We start from the raw sequence: 12,764 nt of genomic DNA, 5'->3' as shown, positions 1-12,764 counted from the left end.
GCTGGAAATGTCTTAGGAATTGTCCAATATCATACATTTAATTTCCAGGTAAGTACGTAGAACCAGAGGAGCTAAGGATTTTGCCGAAAATGGCACAGCCACTTGCTAAATAACTTCATAACAATAAATGACATATGTGGACACTCTGCTTACCAAGCACACACATTTTAATATAGTAATACATGCATTTTTATCATTTCCCTGACCTGAGCTAACCATCATAGCAGTCTGAGAATTATACAAGGACTATTTCCTAGTCATGAGAGAGAAAACTGAGGCAAGAAGGAAAGCAATGAAACCCATTTCCAGACAGGGCACTGATGCCATGTTAACAACCACGGGCAATGGTGTCAGTCAGTCACATTGGATCCGGCTCTTCATTTACTGGTTGTGTGACCTGAGCACAGGAGCCCCTCCAAGTCTCAGGCAGTCACCTGCACATGGGCAAGTCATCATAGTTACTACATTGAGTAGCTCTTTGTGGAGAGAATCCTGTTAGAAAATGACTGTAAAGTACTTATCAGAGTGTATATAACACAGGATGCCTTCTTTTAATAGAAGCTGTCCTTCATGTATTCTGATATTGATCATTCAAAGCCTTGCAGTTTTACTAATTCTTCATTAAAAGATCTATTTGGGATCATGCCACCAACTTTTCTGTCTTAGTTGTTCTTGAAATGGAGCTCATCTACCTGCTATGATTATGGATACAGGTCAGTTTTGGACCCATTCTTGCCTTGTTTTGCTTCAGCCCATCTTACTCAGCCCATCTTAGTCATGGCTGGGCCAATGACTTCATTATATGATTTTACACCTGCTATACATTACTTTATATATTTCCCCTGGTAAGCACTATAATTTAAGTTTTAACTGACACATTCTTTTTTATGCAATAAAACAGTTTGATTTATAATAGTTTTGTTGAGTTATATTGGTATCATCATTGAATTACAAGAATAATGGATCCCCTTCTTCTGGTATTGCTGCCATAGCTCACCCACAGCCAGAGAACCCATAGCTTACACCACTGACCCTTGTCTTCCCCCAAGTGTGTTCTGTTCCCTTCCCTTATCCCTTTCCCACCTCCAATTTTTTGCCACTATTGCACAGTCAACTTTCAAGATAACTGAACATTTTCTTAAGATAATTTAAAGTTGTCAACTAAAGGTCAGAAATAGATACCTTTGCCAAGCAATGGGAGCTATTTTTGTTCCACAAGTCACACTTTGTGAGATACATAATGAATTGTGTCTACACTGGGAAGAGCTTGGCAGAACCCTATACACCCCAATATTCTACATGGATATGGGGAGAGTATGTCACCTATCACCTTTACATGATTATTCAAAAATGAAATCTATGCAATTCTAGAGGGTAAACTGTTCTATAAATATGAATGCATTATGGACACTTCATAACATTTTCTGTTATTTTTTGTGTTGTTGTTGAACTGAGTCTCATGGGACTCCCTAGTCTGGTGACTCTCTGATCCCTGATTGAACTGAAGGTCCTGAAACTTCTGGGGGGCTCACATCTCTGGCATTTGGGTTCCATTTCCTGAGACACAACATGGCAGCCACCATTTCTGTGCTCTTGTCTGGTTTCTAGGAAGCCTCCATGGAATGTGTTCCAAATCATATATGAGCAGAATTTGACAAATTTGGCTTCTTTCTAGCCTCAGAGAATTTCCCTAACCTATTTTTCTCAGTTTGCTTCAAAAGAATTCAATGATTAACTTTGCTTCAATGATTAACATGGAAGTAAAAGTTATTTCAGAGTAAGTCTGGCGCAGTCTTTGTCTTCCTCAATTCCTCTTCCAAAAGCTCTTCTTTCTCCCCGTTCGTTTCTTCCTCCTGCTCCTCCTCATTTATCTCTCTCCACCTCTCCCTGTTTCACTATTTCTCTCTCACACACACACACAAAACACACACACAAACCCATGTTCACTTATTCCGCTCACTCCATCGGTGTTAAAATTATAAAGTATTACTTTTAAAATAATTGTTCTCATATTAATGTTGCACAATTTCATTGGTTTATAATAAATACTTATTTACAAAATAAAAAGAGATATAAAACTCAGGAAATGAACAATCGGTTTGGCTTATTACATTGTTGCCATTTCTATTTATTTAATACCTATAGTACTAGTCAAAAAATAATCTTATCACATGGTTCTAATAATGACAACAGGCTTTTGAATCTAGCTTTCATATCTACACCACCACCACAATCACATCACTTGTGTTGGCAGCTAACTTGATAGGGTCAGCAAATAAAGATAGGATATTTGTTTCTTCTCTCTACTTAGTTATTTTGAGATTGACAATGTCGCTTACATATTCTAACCTATGTGTTTTAGAGAAGTTCAAAAAAACCATTGCTGCTGAGTTAAATGAGTTATCCCTTTATCAGCCTTTTGAGAACTTGTTTCTCATCTTTGTTCCTCAGATTATAGAGAAGAAGGATTAACATGGGGATAGTTATAATAAGGAACATGTATGGACTTATTCTATTTCATGGAGTGGCAGAACTAGGATGGATGCACGTGCACAGAGAGGCCATGCCAAAGAAGAGAGGCACAACCACCGGTTGGGAGTTAATGGTTTTGATTCTTTGAGGCAGTAACAATTATTATTCTCATTGTAGAGGTGAGGAAAACATGTGTGGAAGTAGTTTGCATAAGGGCACTTAAATAACAAAGTATGTTAGAGATGAGTTTACTAATCACACGTCTGATCACTAAAGAACAGATTCTAGTAACTACAACTTGCTTTAATCTCAGCAGTCCCACCTACCAATGCAGCAAAGCCATCAATTACAAAGATCATCTTGGATTGTTGCTCCCTGGGAAGAACATGGTGGACTCAATATGCCCAGGGTCCCACCTGAAAGAGGGAGATTATTTCTATCTTGATGAATCACATAGAAAAATCATATTCATACATGGAGCTACATGAAGTCCTAATGTTGTACACATACTAATGAAATAGGTATGCCACGAAGTCCATGAACTCTTGCCTGGGATACAAAATAATCTTATTGTCAATTTTTTATCAGTTCCCTCAGTTTGATTGTAAGTTTCTTCGGCATCCCCATGAAACTGAATCTTCTGCCTCTTGATCAAATGTAAGCTCCTGGAATCCCAGGAGGCTGGATGCTTGGGACTAAGGTTCTACCTCTGTAGACACAACATGGTGGCCATCATGTCTGAGTCTCAGAGGCTGTAGGAGGATACCTTGGGGCACAATCCAGGGTAAGCTGTGCCCAATGATGATGTCTTTTCTTCTTTCCAGTCTCTGAATATTTCCCCAACCTTTACTTTTATGTTCTATTCCTTTCACCAATCTCTTTGCACAATTTTCTGCACAAGCTGACTCAAATAACAGAAGAAAGAGGTTTTGGGGGAATAATAACAAGAATAGTCTTTCCACCTCACTCTCCCGCTCTATCGTTCTATCACTCTATCACTCTTGCTCTTGCTTTCTTTTTCTCTCCCTCTCTTTCTCTCTCGCCTTCCTCCCACCTCTCCCGAATTAAAATTATGTGTTCATTTTTTCAATTTTTAATTATCATATTTAACTTACACATTCTTTTACTTTTTAATGCAATATAAATAAATGACAAGTAAAAGATTTTCAGGGAAGAAAGAACAGTTTGTGTGACCTCTTGGGTTCCTCTCATTTCTCTACACAAAAAAAATATCAGTCAGAATCCCCGTTCTTGAACAGAGGGTTTATCTACATGGGTCTAATCATGGAATCACATTTCATGCTGCCCACCATGTTGGAGCTGCTGCTCAGATAGATACTGTGTGGAGAGCACTAAGCAGAAGGGACCAGGATCAGGAAGCCAGATTCTGACCTTTTCTGCCTAGATATTCTTTTTTTTTTTTTTTAAAGCCTTATTGTATTTTATTTATTTATTTTTTTAAAGAGGCATGTATTTTGCAAAAGAATGAAGCTTGACCACTACCTCACACCATACACAAAAATCAACTCAAAATGGATTAAAGAACTAGACATAAGACCTGAAACCATAAAATACATAGAAGGAAATATAGGTGAAACACTACGGGATTTGCACATCAAAGACATCTTTACAGACACATCACCCAAAGCAGTGATAGTGAAGACAAAGATAAACAGCTGGGACTACATCAAATTAAAGAGCTTCTGCACAACAAAAGAGACAATAACAAAAACAAAGAGAAACCCCACCAACTGGGAGAACATTTTTGCACCCAACACTAATGATAAAGGACTGATCACAAAAATCTGCAAAGAGCTGATGAGACTCAGCAACAACAAAGAAAATAATCCAGTCAAAAAATGGGCAGAAGAGCTAAAAAGAAACTTCTCTGAAGAGGAAATGCAAATGGCCAACAGACATATGAAAAAATGTTCAACATCACTTGCAATCAGGGAAATGCAAATCAAAACTACCATGAGATACCATCTCACACCAGTGAGAATGGCACATATTAAAAAAACTAGCAACAACAAATGTTGGCAAGGATGTGGAGAAAAAGGAACTCTTCTGCACTGTTGGTGGGAGTGCAAACTGGTCCAACCACTATGGAGAGCTGTGTGGAGATTTCTGGACCTACTAAACATAGAGCTTCCATATGATCCAGCAATTCCACTCCTAGGTATTTACCCAAAGGACACAGAAACATCAATTCCAAAGAGCACCTGCACCCCTATGTTTATAGCAGCACTGTTTACAATAGCTAAGCTTTGGAAACAACCCAAATGCCCAAAAGTAGATGACTGGATCAAGAAGATGTGGTACATATATACCATGGAATATTACTCAGCATTCAAAAAAGATAAACACATGCAATTTGCAGCAACATGGATGGCGCTGGAAGGGATCATGCTCAGCGAAATAAGCCAAAAAGAAAAAGAAAAATACCGGATGGTCTCACTCATAGCAGGAATCTAGAAAACTTAAATAAGGGACCAGGAAAATGAATATAAGAAAGTGAAAATCAAAATCAAAAAAAAAAAAAAAACTATGAACCAGAGACACTTTTTGGGGGGTGGGGGGCGGGAGGGGAAGGATTGGGGTCAGAATGGGGCGTTTGCAATTGTATGGGGGAATATAAAAATAAAATTTAAGATTAAAAAAAAAATAAATAAAGAGGCATGTATTTTATTTATTTATTTATTTATTTATTTATTTGTTTGTTTATACATGCACTGGGCACAGTCAGAAACCGGGAGGGTGAGAGAATTCACCAGAGCCAGAGCGGGGAGCAGAGCAGGCAGAAGGACCGAAGTACACTGCTGAGGGGAGCAGCGGGCAGCAGGAGAGGTCTGCGCGCCAAGTGGGACCCTCCTCCGGTGGCCGGGGAGCAGCTGGGGATCGAACCGGCACTGCAGAGGCCGTGGGCAGCCTCACAACCCAGCGCTCAACCGCTGCGCCACCGGGGAGGCCCTAGATATTCTTATGACCTACAAAAGGACACTTATATTGACCGTACATTCCATGAGGGGAGAAATACATGACCACTAATTGGTTTTATTTTTTTACTGCATTTTGCTCTCCTTTATCAGATAATGTGCCATGTATGACACTTAATGAGAAAAATGTGTTGCCCTCTTCATCACCCTCCTGAGGGCCTCTTTGATCTCCTTGTTCCTGAGACTATAGATAAAAGGATTTAACATGGGAATAATGATAATATAGAACACGGACAGAAACCTGTTCTGTTTCGTGGAGTGGCCAGAACTAGGATGCAAGTACACAGCCAGGGCTGTGCCAAAGAAGAGAGTCACAACCACCAGGTGGGAGGCACAGGTGTTAAAGGCCTTGGTGCTTCCTTTGACAGAGGATAATTTCAGGATGGAAGCTGCAATGAAACCATAGGATAACAAAACTATAACCATAGAACCTCCAGCAACAAAAAGAATGACCAGAAAAAGACTCATTTGACCGATGAAGGGATTAGAACAAGACAGACTCATAATTTCAGTTATGTTACAGAAGAAATGTTGGATAACATTTGGCCCACAGAAGTATAACTCAAAGCCAGTGATTGCTTCAACTAAGCCAGAAAGAAAACCACATACAAGGGCTGCAGATACCATCTTCCAACAGAGCCCAGGCGCCATAATGGTCGAGTACTGGAGAGGGTTGCCAATGGCCACGTATCTGTCATAGGCCATGGCAGCCAAGAGACAACACTCAGCCTGACCCATCCAGGAAGCCAAAAAAAACTGACTGGCACAGGCAAAGAAGGAAATGACTTTTTTATCTTTGAAGAGGTCTGCAAGCATCCTTGGGCTGATGGAAGAAGTGTAGCAGATGTCTATAAAAGACAGGGCACTGAGGAAAAAGTACATTGGTGTGTGCAGGTGGGAGTCCATCCTGATTAGGGTAATGAGACCCAGGTTCCAGAATAATGTCACAAGGTAGATCAGCAGGAAGACTGGAAAGAGACTAAGCTGCAGCTCTTTATCTTCTGAGATTCCCAGGAGCACAAACATGGTCACAGATGTGAGGTTTCTGTCCCTTCCCATTGACCAGCTTGGCATCATGCACTGAGAAAAGATGACAGAGGAAATGGTTTCATTGGCAAAAAAACAGAAAACAGTACTCTTCATTGTTCTCTTTCATGCAGCTCACTAAATATACAAACATGATTGATTAACATTGAGTGAATCTTGCCTCTTTGTATAACCTCAATTTTTTTTATAAATTTTATTTTTATATTCCCCTTACAATTGCGACCCCCTTATTTTGACCCCAATCCCTCCCCTCCCGCCCCCTACCCCCCATAGAGTGTCTCTGGTTCATAGTTTTTTGTATAACCTCAATCTTAAATGAAAAATTTCCCTGCATAGGGCCTCCCCGGTGGCGCAGCGGTTGAGCACTGGGTTGCGAAGCTGCCTGCAGCCTCTGCAGCACTGGTTCGATCCCTGGATGCTCCCCAGCCACTGGCGAGGGTCTCACATGGCGCGCAGACCTCTCCTGACGCCCGCTGCTCCCCTCAGCAGTATACTTCGTCAATCTGCCTTCTGCTCTCCCCTCTGGCTCTGGTGAATTCTCTCACCCTCCCATGCTTCTGACTGTACCCAGTGCTTGTATAAATAAATAAATAAATCTTTAAAAAAAAATTTCCCTGCATAAATACTCTCACTCTCCCTATGGACAAGGACAGTGGTGAGGCATCATCAATGCTTTATCCAATTAAATATCTTGATTTCCTTTGTCCCTTTCAAACTTACAATCACATGGCAATGGGAAGTAAACCCATTAGGGTGATGCTGTCCTATCTGCACAGGTGAAGAAGGTCACTTTAAGTAGGCAGTCCCATGTGACCCAGTGCTTGGAGAAGACCCTGATCATGGGAAGCCTCAGTGTAGAATGAGAATGTCCAGTAGGTTCTCATTAAATCACCTTCAGAATTAAGAATCAGTTAATCTATAACAAGGAAGGATTTACAATATGTAATTGCTTTTCCTTTTCACATATTTAGAAGACACAAGACTAACTGTATGTAATTCATAATAGGAATTTTGAAAGAGTGACATGCAAGTAGTGACTTGGAAATGGATGTGACTTAGCCAAATATTAACGCTAACAAACTACGCGAGAAGTTAAATAACACAGATTTGTAAGAGTCTCATGCTGCCTTCCTTGAATCCATGGGTTTATCTTCCTTAATAGTGATACTTATTACTTAAATTCCCTGAGGAGGTGATTCTTGCTCTTTATGGAGTTGGTGATACTTTGAATATCTGTGGGAAACTCTGACTTTTCTCCCAGCAAAACCGCCATCAGCCCCTGTGCATGGTCTTACGGGATTCTCAGTCATCACGGAGTCCACTGTCATCTACAGGTGTAAGACTCATCCTACAAAAGACAGTAACTCGAACTCATAAATGTCAGGATGTGTAGACAATCGACATGGGAACTGGGAAAATGAGGCAGATTCTGGAATTCTTTTATCTTTCACTGGATTCAGTGCAGGAAAATGAAGACCTGCATCTCTGGCAAACAACATGTATTTAGTCCCCGGCAGTGAGTGTCTGCCTGAGGGAAAGCAGTTGTCATTGTACCCACATGGTCTTTTGAAAGTCCTATTTGATTCTAGATGACATATTCTCTTAGTTCATATATGGAAAACCAGAATCTGGTAGAGTTAAATATCAGGTCCCTGAGAAATTACAGAATTAAGTCCAAATATTAGCCCTCACCCCAGAGTAATACCTGACATTAATCCTGTCTCTGAGTCAGGGAATTTGGATGAGGGGAACATTCCATGGGAGGACACCACCGTGGTGGGGAGGAAGGGAGGGAGAGGGCAGCACTGAAGAACACAAGCGACCGAGTGTCACACTCCTTGCTCCCCACAACTCCTGCTAGAAGGCTTACACAGCTGTGGAGACAGTACACAATCCTCTTATTTCCAAATCTTGCTTCTCACCTGGACCAAGATCCCTCAGGAATACACACTTCTTGCCAAGGATGGAAATAGCGTCTTTCTTTCCTGAAAAATGTTCCAGGATGGACCCGGTTGACTCCAAATGGGAGCTGTGAGCCATGAAACAGGTTGTTCACTGGCAGCAAGAGAGATGCTCACAGGTGGGGAGTCCTCTAACATTTATTATCGAGGGCAGCAGAGTGAGGGGGAAAGACAATTAGGTGGAGGGAGCTCTCCAGGCACCTGCTCTCTGGGGTCATGTTCCATGGAGCTTTGGTCATGGCTAATCTGCCCATTTTTCCAGTTCCCTTCTGGTCCTTTCTTCCCCATAGCCCTGGCATAGTCTCATGGTTATAGACTTTGTTTTAACAAACTTGACATAATTAGAGCTGGAAATATCTCTGCATTGTCCCATGCCATACATTTATTTTCCAGGTAAGTACGTTGAACCAGAGGAGCTAAGGAAATAGCCCAATATGGCACAGTGACTTGCTAAGTAACTTCATAACAATAAATGACATATGTGGACACTCTGCTTACCAAGCACACACATTTTAAATATAGTAATGCATGCATTTTATCATTTCCCTGACCTGAGCTAATCATCATAGCAGCCCTATGAACAATATGTGTGTTATTCCCTATTCATAAAACAGGAAATTGACGCATGAGAGAATGCTATAAAACTATTTTCAGACAGGATACCGACTGCCATGGTACCAATCGCAGGCAATGGTGTCAGTCATTTGGGTTGGATTTGACTCTTTCACTTACTGGTTGTGTGACCTGAGCAGATGAGCCCTTCACATCTCAGTTTATCACCTATAAATTGAGCTGGCATCAGATACATCTTCAAGTCACCCATCACAGAAAGAGTCCTACTATGTATGTCTGTAAAGTGCTTATCAGAATGCATATTATACTGGATGATTTCCAGTAATAGAAGTCCCCATAGAATTTCCTTCACCAGTGCACCTGATTAGGGATCCAGTTTAGTTTTAGACAAGGTCCCATTCTTGCTTTTGCTACTACAGCCAATCTTACTCCCAGGGAGAAAGTCATGGTTGGGGCAATGACTTCATTTTTTTTTACTTAACAGCTGCTAATAAGTTAGCTTTTTTATGCCCCCTGATAAGTACTATAATTCAACCTTTAACTGAACACATTCCTTTTCATAAGAATAAAATAGTTTGATTTTATAACATCTTTCATTGAGTTAATATTGGTTGACATCATTGTTTGAATTATAGGAGTGCTAGATCCCTCCTGCAGGTGTTGCTGCCACAACCCACCCACCACCAGATTCCCTATAGTCCACACCATAGACCCTTGTGCTCCCACCCCACTGTGTTCTCTTTCCTCTCTTTCTCTCTTGCCCAACCCCGATTTTGCCACCAATCCACAATCAGATTTCAAGGAAACTGAACATATTCTTAAGATAATTATAAAGATGTTTGCTAAAGGTCAAATTTTGGATGCTGCAGCCAAGAGATGAAGAACATTTTTCACGTCAGTAGGAGCTATTGTTCTCCATAAGTCACACTTGTGACATTCATAATGACAGTAGCTACGTTGGTAGGAATGTAGCAGAATTCAATATGCTTCAATTCTCGAAGGGAATTGGGCACTGGATCTCACTTATCATCTTTATGTGGCTATAAACAAATTAAATCTATGCAATTCTAGAGGTAATGTGTTCTATAAATATGGATGATTACAGACACTTCATAAACAATTTTCTGAAGAAAATATTATTTGTACATTGTCTGTAATTTCTTTTGTTTGGACTATTAGTCTGTGTACTCCCAAGTCTCTCTACTCCCTGGTCTAAATGAAGGCCCTGAAATCTGAGAGAGGCTGAAGTCTCTTGGACTTGGGTTACACAACCTGAGACAAAATGACGGCCATCATTTCTGAGTCTAGCGGTTTCTAGGAAGCGTCCACGTGACATGTTGCAGACCCTCAAAGCCCAGAATTTGATGAATTTTACTTCTTTATAGCCTCAGAGAATCTCCCTAATTTATAATTTTCAGTCTCTCCTTGCCTCTTCCATTCCTCCTCCTTTCTATTTTTCTCAGTTCACTTTCACAATGAGGGACAAGGTCAAGGAGTAACATGGTGAAAGATGGTCATTTCACATTAAGTCCACACCAGTCTTTGTGTCTCTCCTCTTCTCTCTCGTCACCTCCTCTTCATTCGTGCTCACACACAACCGTATTCACACCCTCTCCTGTTCTGTAGGTATTAAAATTGAAAAGGATTTCATTTAAAATAATTTTCACATAATTTTTAATCATAAATTATTGTTATTTAGTTATAATAAATGATTATTAATTAAATATAAAAAATATAGAAAATCAATGAAATGAACAGTCTATGTGGTCTATTCAGTTATTGGAATTTCTCTGTATCTGGTAACTACCAGGACCTCTGTTCTCAAAACATAAGATTTATCACATGGTTCTACTATGACAACAGGCTTTTTAATCTGGCTTCAAGGTCTACACCACCACAACAATCACATCTCTTGGATCGACAACTAACATGATGGCATCATCAATCAAAGATGGGGTTTTCATTTTGTCTCTCTACCTATTATGAGATTGACAAAGTCACTTACATATTCTGATCCTATGTTCCTTATAGAGGTTAAAAAAAATCCACCCCAAATATCATCAGGACTGAGTTAAATGTGTTAGTTATCCTTTATCAGCATACTGAGAAACTCTATAGTCTTTGTTCCTCATTATAGGTAAGGTTTTACATGGGGTGAAAAATAACAAAGAATACAGTCAGAACCTTTGTCTGTTTCTTGGAGTAAGGGCATGAGGATGCCCATGCATTGAGAGGGCTGTGCCACCCAAGAGAATCAAAACCACCAGGTGGGAGGCACAGGTAGTGAAGGCATTGGCACTACTTCTGATGCAGGGTGTTTTCAGTATGGATACTTCAGTGGAACCAGAAGGAAAAAGATGGAAAACAAAGACCCAACCACATCAAAAAACAGATGCAAAGTAAAAGAATCATTGTGCTGCGGAGGTATTGAAGCAAGACAGGTTCATAATCTAGGATAAATCACAGATGAAATGCTGTGTGGTGTTTGGCCCCAATCGTAGAGATGAAAACAAGTGACTGAACTAAGCTACTAATAAAATCAATGAGAACTGCACATAAATCCAAAGCATGCGACAGTTTTCATTTATTTATGGTTTATTTGTTAGTTGTTTTGGTCCAGTGACTTTTGACATTAGGATAACTTAACATTCACTACCAAGAGTAAATTGAAAGACAGGAGCTTTAATGAAGTAGAGTCCACAGAATGGAAGGTGGAGAAAAAATGGTCAGAAGGAAAAGTCAAAGATCCATGTGTGTAGTAGATTTCAGACCATGGTAACATCTCCACATGTGGTCACTTGTATGAACTTGAGTTCCTTCCACTCCCCTGAGGACTGCTTCCTTGTTCAATGAACTGCAGAGGTGGGAGTAATGGCTTTTTATTCACTATTATGAGTAGATATTCCAAAAATGCTTATTTTATCTCTTTTTAGCAATTTAGCAGGATTTCTCTTTACATACATGAAATTGAATAATTCAAAATGACTAATCACTTATTGCATAAGTTAACATTCATTAACTATGACCATATACCAGACTCTGGGCTAAGGTTTTAAATGCTACTCTCAGTTAAATAATGTGTCATTTTTGAGGAAGATGCAATTATTCTTCTCATTGCAGAGATAAGGAAAATATGTGTGTGTATAGCTTACATAAGGGCACCTATCTACAACGTGTGTTAGAGATGAGTTTACTAATTGCAGATGGATAATTAAAGAACAGATTCTTTTAACCACATCTTGCTTTAGTCTCTGCAATCCCACCTGCCAATGCTTCAAAGCCATCAATTACAAAGATCATCTTGGATGGTTGCTACCTGTGAAGAACATGGTGTACTCTATATTCCCAGAGTTCTACCTGAAACAGGGAGATTATTTCTCATTTTGTGAATAACCTAAAGAGGTTACATTTATACTTGGAGGTACATGAAACCTAAATGTTGTACACATAATATTGTAGTATGCATGACTCTTAGTCTATGAACTCTTGTCTAGAAATAAAATAATCTCTTAATCAATTTTCTATAAAATCTCTGGTTGGACTCCAATTTTCTGTGGCCCCCCAAAGTCAGCTGAATCTTCTGCTTCTTGGTCAAAGCTAAGGCCCTGGAATCTCAGGATGCATGGATCTTTGGGGACTCGGACTCGGTTCTGTATCTGTAGACACAACATGGCAGCCACCATTTCTGTGTCTGAGTCTCCAGGAAGCATCCACA

General features: G+C 40.0%; 1 protein-coding gene across 1 annotated transcript; it reads right to left on the bottom strand.

Moving 5' to 3' along the window:
- Positions 1-5,582: 5,582 nt before the first annotated feature.
- On the bottom strand, positions 5,583-6,542 carry LOC119254168 (olfactory receptor 5A1-like). Its single transcript, XM_037521290.1, has one exon. The coding sequence runs from the start codon at positions 6,540-6,542 to the stop codon at positions 5,583-5,585; it is 960 nt and encodes a 319-aa protein (XP_037377187.1).
- Between the last annotated feature and the right edge of the window lie 6,222 nt (positions 6,543-12,764).

The sequence above is a fragment of the Talpa occidentalis genome, unplaced genomic scaffold, assembly GCF_014898055.3.
Source record: "Talpa occidentalis isolate TD23 unplaced genomic scaffold, MPIMG_talOcc4v2.1 talOcc4.3, whole genome shotgun sequence".
NCBI classification, from domain to species: domain Eukaryota; kingdom Metazoa; phylum Chordata; class Mammalia; order Eulipotyphla; family Talpidae; genus Talpa; species Talpa occidentalis.
Note: the sequence above shows the minus strand (reverse complement) of the source record. Positions and strands in the feature narration are given on the sequence as shown.

Bases quoted from the DNA above. Each gene is read 5' to 3' on its own strand.
- LOC119254168 (XM_037521290.1), bottom strand. From the start codon at position 6,542: ATGCCAAGCTGGTCAATGGGAAGGGACAGAAACCTCACATCTGTGACC.